The sequence below is a fragment of the Chenopodium album genome, chromosome 27, assembly GCF_948465745.1.
Source record: "Chenopodium album chromosome 27, dcCheAlbu1.1, whole genome shotgun sequence".
NCBI classification, from domain to species: domain Eukaryota; kingdom Viridiplantae; phylum Streptophyta; class Magnoliopsida; order Caryophyllales; family Amaranthaceae; genus Chenopodium; species Chenopodium album.
Window position 1 is genome coordinate 23,024,555 of NC_137860.1, and position 20,235 is coordinate 23,044,789.

Genomic DNA, 20,235 nt, shown 5'->3' on the forward strand with positions numbered 1-20,235 from the left:
CCATATTTGATATTATTGGGACTAAGGTGTTATTAGACCTTATTAACTCTTATCTAAACTTATACTATCAACCCTTATATTATCTTATTCAAAATTGATAAGACATTTGTTTGAACTTAATTATTAACCTTTACATGAACTTATTAACTTATTAGCCTTTTTCAGAACTTATTAGACTTGAAACAATGAAAATTATAAAGGTAAGTTTATCCCAGACCCAAACTCATAATCCAAAGTCTTATATGAGTCTGAGTAACAAAAAATATTCAAAACTCAAAAGTTAGTGATAACTGATAAGCTGATGTGTTAAATGAGTCTGAGTATTAAAATTATTCAAAAGTTAGTGATAACAAGATGTGGCGGAGTCTGGAGTACAAATTTGAGCCTACGGTTAGATTCACCATAATAGATAAGGCCAAGTTTAGATAATATGATATACAGGCTAATATAGAGTTGATATATAAGGTCTAGCTAATAGCAACTTATATAAGGCCAACTATGGTCTAGTAAGGGTTGATAAATTCAAATAAGATAATACAAAAGTTAATTAATAAGTTTAGGTAAAATACGTTTAAGACTAATACGATAAGTTAAATTTGGGTGAAGAGAGCAAAACCAGAGGTAAATCACGATGAATACCATCCGACTAATAGTACCTTCTTTTACATCGATTGTTGCGGATAAGATTTGACATTGATTAATACCTTCTTTTACATCTATCTGATACAACTTTCCATGAGGGGTATTTCAATCGACCTGTTATAGTTTTGAACTTGAATAAAAATTAATACTACAATTGATTATAGATGTAGAAATAACCGAATCCTCATACAAAAATGATTTTTTTCTCTCTCTTCTTGTAGGTCCTCAAAAACATAGCTCTAAAACTCTTACAAGGAGAGAAATGATTATTTTTTTTCTTGCAAACTTAGGACTTGTTCTCTTCAACTTATTTCAGATACTTATTACTTATTCCTGGATGAATTCAGATCAGATCAGAAAGATTCAGATCAGAACTTTTGATTATCATTTACTAATCGCTATATATCGTTAATTGCGTATTAAATTTTTTTATAAAAGTTATATATCTATAAAGTTCATAATGAGACGAATCTAACAAGATCCATTTTGATAATATTTTTCTTTATAGATTAGTTTTAAAATGTGGTCAAAATTTAGTCAAATTGTTAAATCAGATCAGACCAGACCAGATCAGAAAATTCAGATAAGACCTTAAAAAATTCAGACCAGATTTACTTGTTTTAGGTGAAGAGAACAAGTCCTTAAAAACATAGCTTATTATGAGCATATACTAAAAAGACTAGTAGAAAAACAAGAAATTATGGGCTTAACATTAACTTATTGAATAAAACATTTTCAAAATAAATAAAAGAAAATTAAAAATAAATAACCCCACATTTAGGGCGTGATCGACAAGATATAGAAGTGAAGATGTTTGTTAGCTGTGAAGATAGCTGTTAGCTGTGAAGGTAGTTGTTAGCTGTGTAGGTAGTTATTAGGTGTCAACAAGCTGTTAGCTGTGAATATAAATAATTTAGGTATTAGTGTTCGGTAAAGTAGCGATTGACTAGCTGTTACATATAAAAATCAATATTTTATTTTTAAAACTATAGATTAAATTTTCAACAGCTACCTCAAAAGCTCCCTCTACTTTCAAAAGCTAATATTTCTAACTTTTCATAAAAGCTACCTCTACCACTAAAAGCTATCATAACCACTACTTTGCCAAACACTCACAATTTTTATGATTTTTGTTATTTTTGCCAAACCACTAAAAGCTACCTAAAAGCTACTCAAAAGCTAGTGCCGAACACGCCCTTACTCCATTTTCCCAAAACAATTTTACATTTACTCAAAAACAATCTTATCTTCTTAACCTACAACATGTTAAATAACAGGTTAAAATGATTTTTTTATAATTTAATTCTCTCTCTTCCCACCTCCCACCTCCCACCTCCCCACCCATATATGGCTATCACCATAACCACCATCCTAAACCCCCCCCCCCCAACCACCCCGGCCCGAAATCCCCCCAGCCACCACGAAACCCCCTAGTCACGTTGAAAAAACCACTTAACCACCTCGAAAACCCACCTTACGATCCTAATGTTAATCTTGACCAAATATTTGTATATTATAATATTTTTTTAGAATATCAAATTAGCCAAATATCATTAAATAGGGTTAATTTATCATATTTAATTAAATTTAGTGAAATTACGGTGTATGAAAATTATTTATCTCTCTTATACAATTTTTTTTATATAATTAATATTTCTCTTTTCAACTAAAAATTAAATACAGAGCATATTTCATTTCGCTCCGTCTTTTCCTCAAAAAAACAAAAATACAGAGCAAGTTTAATCCTATAATAACTACATAGTATCTTGTAAATTTTCTAAAACTTATACAAATTTTTATTTTTGCGATTATTATTACAAAACAGATAAAATATACGTATATCTTAAAAAAAAACTTATTTGAAAGAAAACATAAAAAAAGAGAAATGATTTTGGCACACTATAAGTTGATGTTGGCACACCCTATGTGAGAAACTGAGAACACAGTTTTTTATGCTCCTCTCAAGTGAAGGTGTGCCAATCTCAATAAAGGGTGTGCCAAAACCATTATCCATAAAAACAGGATTGTATTATGAGTAGTACTTCCCCCGTCCCCAAATAAAAAGAAGTAAAAGTATATTGGAAAGATAAATTTACATGAGGTTTGTAAAAAAAAAGTAGAAATAGAAAGTAATAAAAGTACATGAAAAAATAAAGGGAAATTTACGTGAGGTTCTAATTTTGCACAAATATTGTTATAAATTAGTGGGTATTTTAATACTCATATAAATGGGTCGATTTTTTTGGCACTAAAATTAGGCTAAAAGGATCGAACTCTTGGAGACGGAAGGAGTAAATTACTCCTCATGGCTCATCCTACATTTTACTGTTGTTGGTCATAGTCAGACACACTTTCTTTGATAGTCATGAATGAAGAAATAAAGAAAAAAGAAAAGAGGATTAGTTAGTTAGTGAGTCTTACCACTGAAAGAAGAAGAAAAGAAGAGAGAGAAAATACAAATAAAGTAGGAGTATAATTTAGTAAAGTTAGAGAGAGAAAAACCAAAGTTGAGCTGGATTTCACATGGCGTCGTCTTTGCCTCTTGGACTTGCTCCTCCAAATCAATCCCACAATCCTCCTCCAATTCCTCTTGATTCCAAACCTCCTCCTTCTCAACAACACTCTTCCATGTCAGACGATAAGGTTTCCTTTCTCTCTCTTCATTTTTTTTTTTTTTAATTTCATTTTTGTTCTACCGATCTTGTTTTCTTCATCTTCTTCACTTTTGGTTTCTGGGTTTTTCTGGATTTTTTTTTTGGCATTTTCTGGGTGATTTTGAGTGTTTAGTGGGTTTTTTTTTAGCTGATGTTATGAGGTTTCTGTTTTTTTTTTCCTGGGTATTTTTGGGTTTATTTTTTTCTGAATTTTTTGGGTTCGTTTGTTTTGGTTGATTTAGTGGTCTTGAAGTTTTATCTGTTGAAGTAATTTCAGTATTGTCTTACTTATTTTGATTAATTTGATACTACTTTACTACATTTCTGCTGTTGCAGGCGTTAATTAATTATATACAGTAGCTTTCTAGGGTTTCATGGATCACTTTTTTTTTTTTTGTTTTATTTTTATTATTTTGCTTTGTCCTGGTTGAGAATTATAATTTCAGATCTCTAGATTTAAGGGGTTGTGTACAAAATTGGGTTGGAATTATTCTTGTCTTCTAATTTTTTTTTACACCCTTTTAAACTTGTGAGTAAAGCTTAATTTTTTAATTACTTACTATAATAATTAGTTAAATTTGCTCTTTAGTATGGCTTGAGCAGTTTGCTTCATTATGTCATTGTTCTTAGATTCCTTTCTGAAATTTGTGGGCATATTTTCATGTTCAACTGTGGTTTTCTAGCAACATTATGATTCCCTGTATTCTATGCTGGTAAAGGATTTGAGGTTTTTCGCGCATTTGGTTCTCGGTTTTATTGGATGTTTAAGATGGTGACTTCAAAATGCTCCTATGCTGCTTTCATTTTTGAATTGCTGCTGTAATTTATGTCGTGTTTCGATCATTTGAGCTAAATTGTTGGTTGGTTATTGGCTTGTTTGTTTACAGGAAATGACTCCTGCTGTAATTCAGGGGAATGATCAGGTTACTGGCCATATAATTTCTACGACTATTGGTGGTAAAAACGGTGAACCCAAACAGGTAAGGACGATTCTGTTAAATACAACTATTAATACTCGGTTCATGATTCACGGAGTCGGTTTTGTAGGAATCCAACGCATGGTTTATTGATTTTATTTGCAGACTATTAGTTATATGGCAGAGCGTGTAGTTGGCACGGGATCATTTGGGATTGTTTTTCAGGTATAGACTTGGAATTTTAATAATTACTTTGTATAGTTTGTCTTCCTTATTCTTGGCCTGAACTTATTCATGACTCTATATTACAGGCAAAATGCTTGGAGACTGGAGAGACTGTTGCAATTAAAAAAGTTTTGCAAGATAGGCGATACAAGAATCGTGAACTACAGTTGATGCGCTTACTAGATCACTCTAATGTCATTTCTCTCAAGCATTGTTTCTTTTCAACTACCAGTAAAGATGAGCTATTCCTCAATCTAGTGATGGAATATGTACCAGAGTCACTGTACCGTGTTCTCAAGCACTACAGTACTATGAACCAGAGGATGCCACTTATTTACGTTAAATTATACACATATCAGGTATAAAAATGGCCTCTTTTTCCTCCTCCTCTGGAGTCTTGTATCATTTGTTGTATTGCATCTGTTTTTCTATTAAGAGCAAGTTGAATTAAATTGTTTCTGGATGTTAAATTGTATCTTTAAAGATACATTCAAGTAACTTTGCCCTAAGCCTAGAGTCCCTAACTCTTAGGGATTTGTTATGACTCACACTGTTCTTTTGGAGTATATAAAATTGTGGTAGTAGTAGTGGTGGCTAAGATGACCTTGTATTTGGTTGACCAATGATTTGAAATTTGTAGCTAGCTGGAGGATTGATCTAGGAATGATGAGGTGTGTGCCGGGGGTCAGCTAGTGAAGAGCTCATATGCAAGCACAGATGCTTGAATGATAGGTTGACAATGATATATTCAAGATTTCCTTTTCCCTTTGATTGTCAGATTTGGGGATAGGGGGGGGGGGGGGGGAGATGATGTTTGGATTTGGAGGCTGAAAGGATTAGTTGATGAAAACCATAACTTGGTTTTATGCTGTCTTTGATCTATAATTGTTTTGGCCTTATATTTATGGGTTTTTTTTTAACGATTTTAATTCTTACCTGATTAATATTTAAACCAATATTGCAGATTTTCCGTGGTTTGGCGTACATCCACTCCGCTCATGGTGTCTGCCATAGAGACATCAAACCTCAAAATCTCCTTGTATGTTAATTTCTATGTCAATTGTTTTATACTTCTAACCATCCAAATTTCCCTTTTTGCATTCTTTAACGTTCACGTGGTGTTTTCTAGGTTGACCCCCTTACACATCAGCTTAAAATTTGTGACTTTGGAAGTGCTAAAGCTTTGGTAAGTATCTCAAGAGTCTGTCATTATTAATTTAATCATATTCATAGGTAGTGCTGGAGTCTAAACCTTTCAGAAAAAGAAATGCAATATAATGTGAACCATATGCTGAAATTTTTAAGCTAATTGGCACTGCATGTCTTTTTGTGCTTGGCACTTTCCCTTAATGAGTATTGTGTATTTTTCTCTGATTAATTTCCTTTTGTGAATAATCAGATCAAGGGAGAACCTAACATATCATACATATGCTCTCGTTATTACCGAGCACCAGAACTGATATTTGGGGCAACAGAATATACATCTTCAATTGATATCTGGTCAGCTGGTTGTGTTCTTGCAGAACTTCTTCTTGGCCAGGTTGGTCTTTTGGTAAATTATGAAGTGTATACTTGCTGGTGCTTGCTTTCCATGATCCTCTTTTTGTTGACCCTTATTTTCTTCTTCTTGTCATATAACAGCCATTGTTCCCTGGTGAGAATGCAGTGGATCAACTTGTGGAGATTATCAAGGTTAGAATCTAATATTTATGTTGAAATTGCCAAAAATTCAAGTAATTCAATGATTACAAAATTAATTGATTGTGCTATATATTTTCAGGTTCTTGGTACTCCTACTAGAGAGGAAATTCGATGCATGAATCCCAACTATACTGATTTTAGGTTCCCACAGATCAAAGCTCACCCTTGGCACAAGGTATTATTGCTATTTCCCCCCTCTAATTTTTCATTCCATTTTTTTAGTGGAACAAAATGACTTGTTGTTGGAAGTCCTTACATGCATCTGATTCTTTAAACATTTCTGGTGGAAATTCAAAGTCTGTGTGTGAATCTGCAAATGTCGTATACAACTATCTACAGAAATATGTAATTGTCAATCAATGAACAATGATGCTTAAAAGTATTTGTATGCTGATATTGATGTTTGTTGATGCAGGTTTTTCATAAAAGAATGCCCCCTGAAGCCATCGATCTTGCTTCACGACTACTTCAGTATTCACCCAGTCTTCGATGCACTGCAGTAAGTAACTGGCATTACCCATCATTCCCCCCCCCCCCCCCCCCCACTTTGGCATAATCTCATTCTTATTTCCTCATTTGACCTTGCCTTTATGTAATGATGGAATGGGTTGTATTCACGGAAAATGAGACTCTAGATTTATTTTTCGTATAAATAATCTTGTTAATTTATATTATACAGTATTATATGTTTGTAACATTTTTGCAAGTTTTAAAACCTGAACTTATCTTTTTCCCTTACTTTTGGCTTGCAGTTGGAAGCATGTGTTCATCCTTTCTTTGATGAGCTTCGGGATCCCAATGCTCGCCTTCCAAACGGTCGCCCGCTGCCACCTCTTTTCAATTTCAAGCAAGAAGTATGTCTATATTAAGTATTTGTCTTATGTGCTGGTGTATTTTGATATTTATTAATTACTAGATTGACAATTGATACATTCAAGAAGTTCACTCCATTAATTCTGTATGGTGATGATAATTAATTAATTTCCTTATTACTCCTTGCAGTTAACTGGAGTTCCACCTGAATTGATAAATCGATTAATACCAGAACATGTAAGGCGACAGATGGGCCTTTCTCTTCCTGGATAGGCATAACTTGGGACTGTGGAGCTGGTGAGGGTAATCTTTTGCTTACAGACGGAGGATGATAAAAACCTGGGAAGGTCGTCCTGGTTTTTATACTGGTGAACCTAGTGGCCTCTGTGGCTTTTTGCACACCCTACAAAGATTTATACATATACTAGCCATCTGGCTAGAGCTGCAATAACTGGTCTTATGTATTATCTGTTTCCTGTACATCATTTTGATCCGTAAATGTTTCAGGTAGGGTGTATAACAACGATGCAAAGCAATATCTCAGCTAGGTAGGGTTGCTAATAGAAACATAGCCTGAAAACTATGGGGCTCGAAAGGGATGTAGGCTGGCTTGTACAACGTATTTATTGCTCTTTTCTTAAATGTATTCTTGCCCTGTGCTCTGAAGGTAGACATTTGACATGTTATTCTTGTTCATATTCCTACCAACATTTTTAGAGTAGATTTCTTTATATTGTTGCTGAAAGTTATATGAATTTGTTTTGTGCTTGGAAATTATTAAAGGGAATGTACATATTGTTTGATATTCTGTGTGTGTGCATCAGGAATTTTTTGTGCAAAGGAGTTGCTTTACATATAAATGATATATCGGTGATGCTGGTGGTTAAAGGGTGACTTGGTCACTCTTCAAGGACATCTATTTTAAATGGAGCATTTACAGCTGGAATATGTGACTTGGTCACTCTTTTTGGGTCAGCAAATGAGTCTGGCAATTGATTTGCTAAACTTTGTAAATGAATTATCTTTTGAACTTCCAGTTCACATTGTTTAGTTCGAGGATCAAGATAGGATAATGACAATTCATTCATTTAATTTCCTTTTCCAGCTCTCTTTTTTCTCCCCCTAATGTTGGGAAAAGTGACTCGTTAAAATGACAATTGCAAAACGAGCCGTAAATAAATCCCCTGTTGTAGGCTTAAGATATTTAATTATTGACGGGGATTCAAACCCAACATATATTCCCAACCTCCTTTGAGGACCCATCTTAGAGCTTTGTGGTGGAGCTATTGGAACATAAACCGCACATCCAAAAATTCTTAGATGGGAAATATTTGACTCCTGACCATAAACCAATTGTAATGGGGAGAACTTGTGATAACTTGTTGGCCTAATGCGAATTAGTGCTACTGCATGTAATATAGCATGTCCCCAAGCAGAAATTGGGAGATTGGATTTCATAAGCAATGGTCTAGCAATTAACTGAATACGTTTAATTAATGACTCAGCCAAACCGTTTTGTGTATGAACATGAGCTACATGATGTTCAACATTTATCCCAATGGACATGCAATAATCATTGAAAGCTTGAGATGTAAATTCACCAGCATTATCAAGCCGAATAGTCTTAATGGGAGTATCTGAAAAATGTGCATGTGCCCGTAACTTAATCAATTGGGCAAGTAATCTCGCAAACGCCAGGTTATGAGTTGATAACAAAGACACATGTGACCATCTAGTTGATGCATCAATTAAAACCATAAAATATCTAAATGGTCCACATGGAGGGTGTATAGGCCCACAAATATCTCCTTGTATACGGTCCAGAAAACTAATTGATTCAAAATTAATTTTAGCAGGTGATGGATGAATTATCAACTTGCCTTCTGAGCAAGCAGCACATGAAAAATTATTATGAAGAATCTGTTGGCTCTTCAAAGAATGTCCACATGAATTCGTAATTATTTTTTGCATCATTATTGAACCGGGATGGCCTAACCGGTCATGCCAAACAATAAAATTATCAGTAAACTTCTAGTTTACTATAGCATGACTTTCAATAGTATTGATTTTTGTGTAGTACAAACCACTGGAGAATGTAGAAGTTTCTCCAAAACATGTTTTGTGCCTTGAGTTATATTTGTGATTTGAAGGAATTCGTTATTTTCTTCATTGATTGTCTCAATATGATAACCATTGTTGCAAATATCCTTAAAACTTAATAAATTTCTTTGAGACAATGGGGAGTATAAAGCATCAATTATTTTAATTTCAGTTCCCCAAGGCAATTTTATAGTGGCTCTTCCGGAGCCCTCAATGATGTTTGTACTACCCGATATGGTACTCACATTAATCCTTTTCATCATCAAATTAGAGAAATATTTTTTATTTCTAAGTATTGTATGAGTAGTTGCACTGTCAGCAAGACATAATTCTTCACCATTCATAGCAAACTGAACTTGAGTAATATCCATGTTCTTCATGAAATAAGATACATGTCAAAATTTTAAGCAAAAAAAATAATGATGATAAAATAAATAAATCAATAAAAAAAAAACTCAAATAATTCATAAATTCATAAAGCAAAAGTCCTTATTACAACCATAGAAAGTAACATAAGTAAATAACTAGATAAAGTCTGATACTTAGTGCTGTCAAATTTCAAACCGAAACCGTTTAACTACCCGAAACGAACCGTCCCAAATGAGAACCGAACCGATTAAAAACCGTTTTTTTAAAAACCGAAAACCGACCCGAACCGTATGTGAATGAACCCAAACCGAACCGATCCAAATAACGTTACACCGTATAAGAACCGAACCCGTTAATGAACCGAACCGAAAAAGTACCGAACTATTTCTAACCCGAAAGCGCTTTCAACCCGAAACCGTTTGAACCGGGATCAAAACCATTTACACCGTACCGTTAACAACCGCAACCCGTTTGCACCGAACTGTATATAAACCGAACCACTTGCAAATTGAATCGTTTATGAACCGGATCGCTTATATACGAATCAGCTACAAACTACTTACTATAAAGAGAATATTAAAATCAAGGAAAAAGGTGTTTTAAATGAAATTTAATTATGCACACATGTTTACTAACGATCGAGCATTAAAGAACCGAACTAGTTATAAAGTGATCCGAAAAAGAACCGAACTAGTTATAAACTAAACCGAAAAAGAACTGAACTAGTTATAAACTGAACCGAAAAAGAACCGAACTAGTTATAAACTGAACCGAAAAAGAACCAAACTATTTCTAACCCGAAACCGTTCCCAACCCAAAACTGTTTGAACCGGGATAAAAACCATTTACATTGAACCGTTAACAAACCGTCTGCACCGAACCGTTTACAACCCAAACTGTTTACAACCCGAACCGAATTAAAACCGTTCAAGAATAAACCGAAACCGAATCGAACCGATAAGTATTTAAACCGAACTGAAACCGACCCGCGAAACACTTAAACTGATTTCAAACCGACTCGATTTAATACCGAACCGATTTCAAACCGAACCAAACCCGAACTGTCAAACTGTTTTGACAGTGCTACTAATACTTAAAGTTAACATAAATAAAATAACATAAATTTAATTATTCCCTTCCGGGGCATTGAAGAAATCACCAACTTCTAAATGAGTTGTACTGCCAAAATCAAAATTATTCTCTTCTGGGGAAGTAAGGAAATTAGCAACATCGAAATGATTTGCATTGCCAAAATCAAAATCACCTTCACCATCTTCAAGAATAAGGTTTGCCTCAACTTTCTTTCTTTTCTTCAATGATTCTTGATAAAGTTCAACAAGATGCTTTGGAGTTCTACAAAACCGAGACCAATGGCTTTTTCCTCCACAACGGTAACAAATATTGATCTCACTTTTCTCTTTATCATCCCTATGTTCCCACTTCTGGTGGGAATGTGAATTTGTGTAATGACCTCCACGACCTCTACCATATCCACTAAAACCACGCCCACGACCACGCCATTGGCCACGACCGCGACCACGACCTCTACCTTGACCACTACTGCTGGAATGGTTTCTGTTTTTACTTTCTTTCCCGTTATGGGTTGTCACATTCGCTTCAGGGAATGGAGTAGAGCCAGTAGGACGTGATTCATGATTTTTCATTAACAGCTCCTTATTTTTCTCAACCACAAGAAGACAAGATATTAATTCAGAATATTTTTTAAAACCTTTTTCTCTATATTGTGTCTGCAGGATAATATTATTTGCATGGAAAGTGGAGTATGTCTTTTCAAGCATTTCGGCATCAGTAATATTTTCTCCACATAATTTCAATTGAAAAGTTATTTTAAACATAGCTGAGTTATATTCACTAACAGATTTAAAATTTTGCAATCTCAAATTCAACCATTCATAACGAGCTCTAGGGAGTATCACTATTTTTGGTGGTCATACCTTTCCTTTAGAGTAGATTTGTGGGTCTTTCACAGTTAAATATTCATTTTTGAGCCCTTCATGGAGGTGATGGCGAAGGAAAATCATGGCTTTAGCCTTATCTTGAAGTGTTGCCTTATTAGCCTCTTTGATTGTTTCACCAAGCCCTTTAGCATCTAGGTGTATTTCAGCAACCCATGATAAATAATTCGCTTCAGGGAAGGGCCACAAATTCTAGCTTGGCAAGGTTCGACATTTTTCACTATACAAAACATTGTTCAAAATTAGATTTCATAAAATATCAAACATATACATATCAAAACATAATGGTTGATAATAAAAGTGTATACAAATAAGGATAATAAAAAAAAACATGAAATAATCCAAACCCTTTCTATAAATATGAGGAGTTTGCTACTGTAGGCTTAGGAACAGTCTGTAGCTTAGGATCAGTAGCGTTCGTTACTGTAGCTTAGGAACAGTGGATTGCCATTTCTGCCCTTGTCACGTGCTTCTTCCTTCTTTTCTTATATCCAGGCAAAAAAACGTATGAGAATAATATATACATGAATCATATGTAGCAAAATCTTAAGTTATAGACAAATCACAATGAATAATTGATCATAAAATAGACGACGCACATAAATATATAGCACAAAATTAGTATTTCGGCTAAACGCAAGTGACAAGAGGTAATCTTAAGTTGACATGTAAAAAGGAGCCCACATACAATTCTTAATTAACATAAGTACTAATGTTTCAATAAGCTAGCAAACGAATAAAATTGTGAATGTTTAATACTAAAAACCAAAAGCAGTATAAAATATCAAGAAGATGAATACTTTAAAATTGTTAGTGCACGCACACAAGTTAAACATAATTATTCAACTCAAAATATTAACATCATAAGATACTTACATATCGACTGACGATAATGTAGTATTATGATTCAAAGGTATGTAATATCACTTAATTGAACATCAAGACCTTCCAATGCAATTGATTAGAGCGTGGTGCTGATAACATATTATAAAATAAGAGGAAAGGGAGAATAAGAGAAAGAGATGTAGAGAGGTAATTGTGTTATGTCTATATTCATCCATTGAATCACCTATATATATACATGATAGAACATTGTAACCTATATGGACAATGAAGAGTCCATTCATGAGAGGGTTAATGTGACCTAATGGCATATGGAGGGTTACAAGGATGTTATTACTACCATACTTAAGTTAGTCATAAAAGAGATATTTACAAGCTATAATGACCATCCATAATAACATATTTTATAACAAATTGTGAATAATTCAATAATTCATGAATATAAATAAACGAGTAGTTTGCAAATATAAATAAACGAGTTGTTCATGAACTTATCTGAACGAACATATCTATGTTCGTGTTTAAGCTCATTTATTAAACAAGCTTCAAAATTTGTTCAAGCTCGGCTCATTTATCAAATAAACAAACATGAACGAGCTTCAACTGAGTTTGAACCCGAGTAGTTTATTGATCGGCTTAGTTCATTTACACTCCTATTTACATACAGCTCCTAAGAAGAATGAGAAGTGATTCTTTGCAAATAAGCAACAATTCCTAAGTGGGAACAGGCAAAGAGAAGTTCATTCAAACATAAGCTTCGAAATAAAAGCTTCGCCAGAGAAGAGAAGTTCCACTGTAAGAACAGAAGCTTCGGAGTAGAAGCTTCTCTAGAGAAGAGAGGTTCCTTAGCGGGAACAGAAGAATTAGAGTAGAAGCTTCATCAGAGAAACATGAAGACGGAAAAATAGGAGTATATTTTTCTAGGAATCATGTAAGTATATTGGACAAGTTGTTTGGAACAAGCCTAAAGAACTACATTAGAATTTCAATAAGTAAGGAACTTAGTGTTGCTGACTTGTCCGTCAAGAACTCGTTTGTAGAAAGAACACGAGCTTGCACATCACTAGAAGTCAATTTTCCACGTTAAATAGTCATATCATTATGTTTGCCTACTTTTTAGGAAGTTAGTTTTGACTTGGTATTATTATTTTATAAAAAGATAAATTTTTAAAATAAAATTTGATTCCTTTTAATTAAAGAGATAACTTATTTTCCTTGTTTATAAGGATTTAGTTTTGACATAAACTATTTTTTAAAAGGATTTTATTTTACAAAACAAAGTTTTAAAAATAAAATATGGTTTTATTGTAGTCAAAATCATGGGAAAAAAGAATTTCAAAGTGGTTACCTTAAAAGTAGGAGTTTAGTTGAGATTTTGTTTATTAAGGAACAAAATGAATCTAGTCTATATGTTTTTATAAACGATTTTATTATTTTAACTTATTTTCTTAAGAAAGTCTGTTTTAAACTCTTATCTCTTAGCACAAGGACTTGGTCTTCAAGGAACTTGTGGCTGATATTTGTAAAATGTGCTGATTGTTTTCCTAAGAAAAAGGGATTATTGTACAAGTTGTGGAGCAATTAATTGACACGTTATTGTTGCTTATCGTTAGGATTAGTTGTGGGCCTAAAGATTCGGACCATTGGGATGTCTGTAATGTAATTTCAGCACTTTCACTTTGGTATTTTGGTTGTGATGATGTTTCTTTTTTTTCATATGAACATGATCATCAAAATGAGTAATCACCACTACAATGTTAGTGTTTTCGCCCCACTTACATGCTTTAATTGTGTTTTCGCCCCAATTACATGTTTTAATTGTGTTTTTGCCCCAATTACATGTTTTAATTTCCCAATTTTTCATCAATTATTCACCCTAATTTTTTGAATTTAGTAAAACCCCCAAATTGATTACCCAAACCCTAATTACACTAATCAATTTAATTTGCTGAAGGTTTAATTGCAGAAATTAATACCATAATTTGCGAAAATGCTATCATTGAAATCAAATTTGCAAGATGAATAGGTAGAAAGAGGGGAGAAGATAGGGGAAATTGAGAGAAGAGAGAGGGAAAATGAAAAAGTGGGACCCATGATGATGTCAGTCAGAAAAGTGGTGGTACTTTTTAACGTTTTGGAAAAAACTAGGTGGTACGATACAATAAAAAAAACTTTAGTTGGTAATGTCAAAATTCACTACTTTACATGGTGGTATTTTTCAATTTTTCCTAATTCAATTTCAATTTTAGGGTTCTTCACAAAATTAATTCAAATTTAATCTAACACTTAGATAAAATTATTGATTATACAAAAATCATATTTTATGTGTATCAAATCAATCTAACTAAATTTATGAAGCATAATTCGAAAATCATCAAAACTAAAGAACAAAAATCAAAAATTTTTGGGCTTTATTTCAATCAAAATTTTCGAAAAACTAATGCTTAATTCAAATTTTGCATTTAACAATTCCAAAAATTAAATCTCCATTTAACATAAATATTGAACCATAATTAAATTATTCTCCCTCTTAATTGAATTAAAATTTGTGGACATCAATGATTTATTGTCAATATGCGTAAATGCAATAAGCTAATTAATACCTCTAAGCGGAATTGCATGAATCATATACATAAGCATCTAATAACCAAGATCAATTCACAACACATTAAGAGCAATAGAACATATAGATATACCTTTGAAGTGTGATTCCAAGTGCGATCGAGCATGAACAATGGGAGATAAAAAACCCCAAGCGTGATTCCTCTACTTGGTCCACGGGCACATATTAAACCTCCACTAATGCTAGTTAGTTGTGATTGAATGCTTCAATCAACCTTCAACGGAAAGAGAGACACGAACTAACCATGATCCACCACCACGAACACCACGCGCCACCTATGAGGTGGCCGACCTTAAGGAGTTGTGTCTTCGATAAGTGCAACTACTAGATATATCAAGGATCACTATTATGGAGATAATAAGTTCGTTCTCTTAGGGCGTCATCATCTGTTGCTAGACTATGAGAGATGATCTTTAGACTAGTCAAATAGTCTAAAGCCCGCTAAAATGGATCCTACGAGGTTACACATAAGGGTATTGGGTTAAGGAAGTAAGAGGCCCATTAATAGGCCTTATGAGCATTTAACTAATCATAAATAGGATTGAGCTAGTGTAGTTTGATTGGGATTAGGAGTTGGGCTTTGTCATGGACTCTTATTTAGAGATATGATCTATAAATAAGATCCATGCCTAGGGTTGATTAATTAAGTCACAATTAACTTACAGTGAATTGTGAATCAAGGCAACCAAATCCCAAAAACCCTAAACCCCTCTCTCTCACTCACGGCACCCCTCTTCCCCCCCTGGACTCGCGGCCGGCCACCCTTAGTGTCGCTCGTGGTGGTTCGTGGTGGTTCTGACTGTTTCGTTGTTCATTCTTCTCCGTAGAAGGTCAATTAAAGGGTTCGATCGCGATTAACTAGCATTAGTGGAGGTCTTAATCCGTGCCCGTGGACCAAGTAGAGGAATCACGTTTGAGGTTCTTTGTCTCCCTTGTTCTTGTTCGATCACTAGTGGAATCACGCTTCAAAGGTATAATTCTTACTCTTTATGTGTTATGCATGAGATCCTTGGTTTGGTGCTTTATGAATGTGTATAACCTCCTACACGACCGATGGATGGGAGAGTGAGAGGGGAGGGCCGTGTATGTGAGGAGAGAAAGAGGTTGTCTTGTTTAACAATTCACTTCCTAGTTAATTGTGTCTTATGTCAACACTAGGCATGAATCTTATTTATAGATTATATCTCTAAATAAGAGTGTGTCAAGCCCAAACTCCTAAGCCTAATCAAACTACTCTAGCCCAACACTCTTCATGGCATGCTACAATCTCATGAGGCCTCTTACTTGTTTAACCTAATACCCTTGTGTGTGACCTCATGGGATCCATTCTATTGGGCTTTTGATTATTTAACTAGGCTAATAATGATCATTTGTCATATCTAGCACCAAACAATGACGACGCAAAAGAATGAACTAATTATCTCCATTTAGTAATCCTTGATAAATTAATAATTGCACTTATTGAATACATAATTCTTTCAAATTACACATCGGATTGTTCGCGACAAAGTCCCAGTCAGGGCACTTTCATATTCTCCAGCAATTTTTTTTTGGGTTTTGAATTTGAATTTGTGGTGGGAAATTGTGGGTTTTTGATTTTATGAATTGGGTTTTGGTTTGCAGGTTTGGATTTTATGAACTAATAAGCGGGTTTGTTGGTTTCGATTTTATGAACCAACGTGTTACATAAACTCACTTATGTACTAGTGATTATGGTTTCTAAAATTAATAACACCAATTTAGTAATAAATTAGCCGTGTGATATTTAATTATATGACCTAACATGTTTTAATCAAGTGTATACTGGGGTTTTATGGTGACATTTAGGGGTGAACACGGTCTGGTTTGGTGCGGTTTGAGTGTAAACCAAACCAAACCGCAAAATACGGTTTGGTCAATTTTCCAAACCAAACCAAACCATATTAGTATTGAAACCAAACCAAACCAAACCGTTATAATGCGGTTTGGTTTGCGGTTTTTGATGAGACGACATTTTTTCCTAAAAATTGTCAAATATTAATAAATTTATAATAAAGTTCAAATAATTAGCCCAAAGGCATTAAATTATACTACAAAGTTTTAATAAAAATAACAACCAACTAATCAAGTGCTAAGTGCTAACACAATAACACATAATAAAAATAATACATAACAAATTAACAGTGGTATAGAGTATAGTAGTATACTGACCGTATAGTCTTCTAATGATTTTTCATGTTTTTTTGTTTAATTTTTTTTATAATATATAATAACTATTTTAATTTATTTAAAAATTATATAAATATTAAAATGCGGTTTACTGGTTTACGGTTTGGTTTGGTTTATAATTTTGAAAAACCAAACCAAACCGCAAACCGTATTTCCCAAAAAATTGAAACCAAACCAAACCAAACCGCAAACCGTATTTCCCAAAAAATTGAAACCAAACTGTATTTTTCCAAACCGTAAACCAAATGCAGTTTGGTCTGGTTTGGTCATGGTCCAGACCAAATTGTGTACAGCCCTAGTGACATTCATAATCATCACTTTCTCTACATCTTTGCTTATTACTCGATATAGGATAAAAATGATGTACATTTATTTTAAATATTATAAACTTAGTTGTTGTTTAATAAGAATTAAACACGATTAATGGATAAGTATGATTTAAAATGGTTCCTAAAATTAATAACACAAATTTAAAATGAACTAGTGTGTGGCCTGAGCGTTGCCCCGGGTTGCTAGTTTGTACTTGTAGGTTTCGAGTTTAAGTCTTGCTATAAATATTTTTAAGTTGCCATAACTATAATTTTGTTGGATAAAAAAAACACAATTAATAAATGGCTAAGAAGGTAAGACTTGTAACTTAAGACTAACAAGTCTTAAGTTACAAGTCTTGTTATGAGCATTTTTTAGATGCAATCCTAATACATGTTGTGAAGGTGACAAGTCATGTTTATAGTGACACGTGGCACATATTGCTGACATGTCGAAATTAAAAAAGGTGACACGTGGAACATATTCTGTTTCAGGAACTCTTTTTAATATATAAGTACAGATATAGATATGACATGTGATATTCTATTACTTCACTCAGTTGGAATCTATGGTGACATCCATAAAACAATACTTTCTTTACTTCTTTTCTTATTATTAGATATATAGGATAAAAATGATGTACAATTATAATCAAATAAATAAATATGAACTTAGTCATTACAGATCCGTAAAATGGGGAGAGATAAGATTGTAAAACCAAGAGGGGAATTTGACTATCTAACGAAGAGTAACTCGGGTTAACTCGGGTTTCCTTCCATTAACGCCTACACGCCAACCCCTGCATAACGCTTCAATTATTGCTGCAACAGAAGTTAGTTGGCAATCTATAGCAAAAGATGCATGTAACCTTACAATGCTACCTGAAAAGACCAAAATACCTCCAGATAAACGAAATTCGTTAATCTGGGGAATTGACTGGGGTTGGCTCATTATTATTATTATTATTATTATTAATAATTATAAGTATTATTATTATTATTAATTATAAGTATTATTATTACTATTATTATCATTATTATTATTATTATTAAATATTAGTTATTATTATTATCATTATTATTATTATTATTAAATATTTATTATTATTATTTTTATTATTAATATTAGTATTATAATTATTTTATATTAATTATATTTATTATTATTAATAATGTTATTATTATTAAATATTAATTATTAATTATTATTATTATAATTAATTATTAGTTATTTATTTATTATTATTATTATTTACTATTAAGTATTATTTTTAAGCAGTGCAGAGCAGCTCTAAAGAATGGGGCCTTAGTTACTTTGGTGTGCTTTTTAATCTGATTTTTTGTATTTTTTTTCCTGACTTAATGTTTTTGGCTTGTACACATAACATGGTCCAAGTTCAAGGCCAAGTAATAGGTCAGCAACTCAGTCAAGCAAGACCTCCACCATTGATCAACAACCATAATGATGCAGGCTAGAACTGTTCAGTATAATGACTAGGGATAATTTTTGAACTTTGTTAAGTTTGTGTACTTTTTGGCAAGTTAAACTGTGATGAGGCTACTGTAATATTTTGCAACTTAAACAATTAAGTTTGTTAGTTCATGGTGGTGTTTAAATATGGGTACCATTCGTAATAATAATAGTAATTTGTGCAAGTTTGTTAGACTGTAATGTTTTCAATCTTTTGTGCAAGAAGGTGTCATTTACAACTGTATTTTTTTTTTCCTGGAATTGCAATCTGATAATCTGCTTTGCCCTTGTCAAACACTATATGCAAAAATAACCTTTCTCATTCCTTAAAAAAAACGTCCATTACATGCATGATACATTCATCTCTAATCCACTGTACATAATTAAGCAAAATAAAAAACCACAAACATAATCCAGGAAAACAACAATGCCATGTACAGATTTTTTTTCATTCCTTGAACAAATGATTAACTCATTCCTCAATTGGGACACCTCATTCTTCAAGTTGTTCCTCCAAATTTTCTTTCTTCAATTGCAGCTTCTTAATCTTCTCATCTCTGATTTTTTGTTCAACCTCCATCTCTATTGTAATAGTGTCCTCTAACAATTTCATCTGCTGGTCCTCCAAATCAGTGTGCTCATTCACCCATTTAAAAAATTCACATTGTATATCCTACACAAAACGCAACACAACATATCAAATCTTATTATCTTATCAAATTGTTCAATATATAAATCATTAGTAACTAACCTTACACTAATTAAATTACAAAACTTACTGGCCACTAAGGACAACCATATAACTTCTCATCCCCAGTTAGGCCCATTTCTCACAGTCTACATAAGGGCTTCCCATCCACAATCACACCAAATTTATGTAGTTACAAAGCTTTTATTATTCGACGAAGAACCAGAAGTGTAGCAATTTCCCTTTCTTGAAGCCATTTTCATGGATTTAACAAATTCAGAGGAGTGACACAGGGGAAGGAGAACGGAGAGAACATAGGAAAGGGGGGCTAATTTATAAGAAAAGGCAACATAACCTAACGGTCATATGCCACCTCACCCATTTTACCTTCAAAAATAAGGCCACGCCACCACTTTACCTTCACAAACCGATTACCCTATAAGCTGTTCCATTTATAGAAAAGTGGGGTGAAAGGTGGTTCTATTTTAAAATTCAAAAAGGTGGTTTTATCCTGGGCAAATTTTCCAAATTGATATTGTGGAAAGTTAACTCCAAAGGGATTAAAGGATTAAAAAGTTCAGCTTCTGCTTATTGAAATAAGTTATGCAAGAATTGCAGCTTCTCAACACAACAATATTTTTGCATTTTCCCCATAATTGCAGGGAAAATAAAAAAATAAAAAAAAAAATAAAAAAAG

The 20,235-nt window shown here is 33.3% G+C and overlaps 1 protein-coding gene across 2 annotated transcripts; it reads left to right on the top strand.

Annotated features, from left to right (window-relative positions):
• Positions 1-3,042: 3,042 nt before the first annotated feature.
• Positions 3,043-8,056, top strand: LOC145620875 (shaggy-related protein kinase eta-like). 2 transcript variants are annotated; one of them, XR_014108311.1, is made up of 13 exons: positions 3,043-3,285; positions 4,184-4,276; positions 4,379-4,438; positions 4,525-4,797; positions 5,403-5,477; positions 5,568-5,624; positions 5,838-5,978; positions 6,080-6,130; positions 6,219-6,314; positions 6,555-6,638; positions 6,892-6,993; positions 7,142-7,619; positions 7,777-8,056. XR_014108311.1 is itself a non-coding variant. In XM_081675597.1 (12 exons), exons 1-12 carry the CDS (start codon positions 3,166-3,168, stop codon positions 7,223-7,225), a joined length of 1,236 nt encoding a protein of 411 aa, XP_081531723.1. In that variant the 5' UTR covers positions 3,043-3,165; the 3' UTR covers positions 7,226-7,757. The 2 variants fall into 2 exon arrangements, 1 of the variants encoding a protein (XP_081531723.1); XM_081675597.1 differs by lacking the exon at positions 7,777-8,056 and having other exon boundaries at positions 7,142-7,757.
• Positions 8,057-20,235: the final 12,179 nt, after the last annotated feature.

Bases quoted from the DNA above. Each gene is read 5' to 3' on its own strand.
- LOC145620875 (XM_081675597.1), top strand. From the start codon at position 3,166: ATGGCGTCGTCTTTGCCTCTTGGACTTGCTCCTCCAAATCAATCCCAC. The intron at 3,286-4,183 runs GTTTCCTTTCTC...GTTTGTTTACAG, and splicing joins CTTCCATGTCAGACGATAAG to GAAATGACTCCTGCTGTAAT. The intron at 5,625-5,837 runs GTAAGTATCTCA...GTGAATAATCAG, and splicing joins TTGGAAGTGCTAAAGCTTTG to ATCAAGGGAGAACCTAACAT.